At 46.6% G+C, this 2,693-nt stretch overlaps 1 protein-coding gene across 1 annotated transcript in view; it reads left to right on the top strand.

Annotated features, from left to right (window-relative positions):
• The first annotated feature begins 993 nt into the window (after positions 1-993).
• LOC125487957 overlaps positions 994-2,693 on the top strand; it is a 148,386-nt gene continuing 146,686 nt past the window's right edge. The window contains exon 1 of the mRNA XM_048620668.1: positions 994-1,431. Within this exon, the coding sequence (XP_048476625.1) occupies positions 1,333-1,431 (99 nt within the window). The 5' untranslated portion in view covers positions 994-1,332. The remainder of the gene's footprint in view (positions 1,432-2,693) is intronic.

Below are 2,693 nucleotides of genomic sequence, written 5' to 3'. Positions count from 1 at the left end.
AGAAGTTCCAGCACTTTCTGTTTGTATCTGAGATGGTCAGCATTTCCTTTTAGTAAAGAGGTGAGTGATGGGGGTGATGAGGGAGAGAGTTTCCCCCCACCCCCCAGATCCCCCTCCCTCCGTGTCCCCGGGAGGGAGGCACTGACAGTAAATACCTGCAGCTCCTTTCCCGGGACCGGGACCGGGATCAGGATCAGAGCCAGACACCGACAGGAGACCGAGAAGCTGCTGAGAAACATTTTGTAAAACTCCATGTTGGATGAAGATCAGATTGTGTCTCAGTCAGAAACAGCCCAGAACCGATTCTGCGATGAACAGAATAGATTAGAATTAGATTTATTGTCACTTGCACTCAAATTCCAAAAGAACACGAGTACAGGGAAAAGTTAACAGCAACGCTCCCACACGGCTCCATATGATGTACAAAGTACCTCGGTACATACCGAGATATAAGTAATCCAAGATAACAAGGCGTAGAGCTGGATGAACACAGCAGGCCCAGCAGCATCAGAGGAGCAGGAAGGCTGACTTTTCGTGCCTAGACCCTTCTTCAGAAATGTAGAAAAGTAATCCAGTTTGCTTTTGCTGTTGGAAATGTCCGTCCATTTGGGTCAGCGATGTTCTCACGGTTGGGTCCAGTCGCTGTCCTTTCCCCTGCCCCAGATGTGAAATGAACAGTAAGTTAACAATATCCCATTGCACAGCAGTGACTGTGATCAGGGGAACAGTGTGGGTCTGAACAGCTGAGGGCACGCCAGCTCCTGGACTCTCCCATTCGCACAGAGAGGGCGGGGGAGTGAGAGATCTCGGTGCAGCCTCTGTCGGGAAAAACCGGGTCAAAGCTGCTTTTGCCCTGAAGGGATTGGAGTGAGCCCACGATCCGAGAGGGCAAATCCCGGTAAACTGTGAATCCAGAGCCGGGGAAGGGGAAGGCACAGGGAGTGATCCACAAACACCAGCTCTCTCTCTCTACAATGTGGGTCAGGGTGTGGTTTGTCACTGATGCACAATAACTTTCTGACAGTAACAAAGTAAGTGAAACTGAAACTGATGAAGGGTCTAGGCCGGAAACGTCAGCTTTCCTGCTCCTCTGATGCTGCTTGGCCTGCTGTGTTCATCCAGCTCTACACCTTGTTGTCTCTTGAAACTGAAACTGCTGCGTGTTCTTCGCAACTTCCGGAAGAACCAGGAGACATTTTGTTGTAATTTGGACGCGATTTATCAGGGGAACAACACATTTCCCAGCGAACAGAGAGAGAGAGAGAGAGAGGGAACGCAGCGGGACATTGCAGCAGCGGCTCTGACTGACGGACCATCTGCTCTTCCTCCAACATGGAGTTTTACAAAATGCTTCTCAGCGGCTTCTCGGTCTCCTGTCGGTGTCTGGCTCTGATCCTGATCCCGGTCCCGGTCCCGGGAAAGGAGCTGCAGGTATTTACTGTCAGTGACTCCCACCCGGGGACACGGAGGGAGGGAAATGTGGGGGAAACTTTCCGAACAGTGAATGTATTGGGAAAAGGGCTCACAGTGTTTTCTTGTTGTAGGGACACAGCTCACAGAAACTACTCCCGCTGCTACTCCTGCTAAGTATTGTTGCTCCTGTTTCAGGTCAGTGCTGTGATCCTGTCTGGTCCTGTCAAAATTTTATACGTTTCTAAACTCTTTTAAACTCCGGTTAATATATCGAGGGAACCATTATGATAAATAGAGCCATCCTGAACTGTAACCTTCCCACGTAAATGAAAACAGTGAGCAGTGATTGTTGTAATTTCAGCATCTCAATATATCCATGTGAAGCTTGAGATGTAATGTACCAGCAGGGAGGTTATATCTGTGGATAAATACTTTCAATCTTTTCCAGGTGACTCGCCTGTCCCAGTTTCTGGGTTCCTTGGGGAGCAGGTTGTGCTGCCCTGTACCTACAAAGGGAAAGTCCCAGTCTCTGATTTACTGGTCATCTGGGGGAGACGCAAGACAGAAATTGTACACAAGTTTGTCAATGGAAACAATAATTTGAGAGAACAAGATTCACGGTTCAAAAACAGAACAAACCTGTTCAAAGATCAACTGGAACAAGGCAACTGGTCACTTCTGATCTCTGACCTTCAGAAGACAGACCAGGATGAGTATCAGTGTCAGATTTTCTGGAACACGACTGTCGGTATATATTGGGAGCAAACTGAAATTGTTCATCTCTCTGTAAAAGGTGAGAGGTTTCTGTTTTAGGTATTGTATTTAATCTCTGATGCTATGGGAATAGTAGTGCAGGGGTTATGAGAAATGTGAAGACTTGGACTAATAATCCAGAGAATAAAAATTCACATCCCACCATGGGACTTTCAGGGTTTAAATTCAGGGTATTAAATAAAAATCTGGAAAGAGAAAGAAGAAAAGTGACGGTGAAGATGTTGGATTGTTGTGAAACTACTCACTGATCACCCTTTAGGTAAGAAAACACAAAGTGCTCCCAGAGTACATAAGGAAGTAACTGTGGTAATAGTTGCTGGATTAGTGATTATTGTCCAAGATCTGTAGACTCTGAAAGAGTTCCTATAGATTGGAGGGTAGCTAATGTAACCACACAATTTTAAAAAAGAGCAGGGAGAGAGAAAGCAGGATAATTATAGACTGGTTAGCTTGGTATCTGTGGGGTACCACAGGGGTTCAGTGCTTGAACCCCATGTATTCACAAA

This window comes from Rhincodon typus, chromosome 47 (genome assembly GCF_021869965.1).
Source record: "Rhincodon typus isolate 14 chromosome 47, sRhiTyp1.1, whole genome shotgun sequence".
Lineage (NCBI taxonomy): Eukaryota > Metazoa > Chordata > Chondrichthyes > Orectolobiformes > Rhincodontidae > Rhincodon > Rhincodon typus.
The sequence above is the reverse complement of the archived record's forward strand: the minus strand, read 5'-3'. Positions and strand labels throughout refer to the sequence as shown.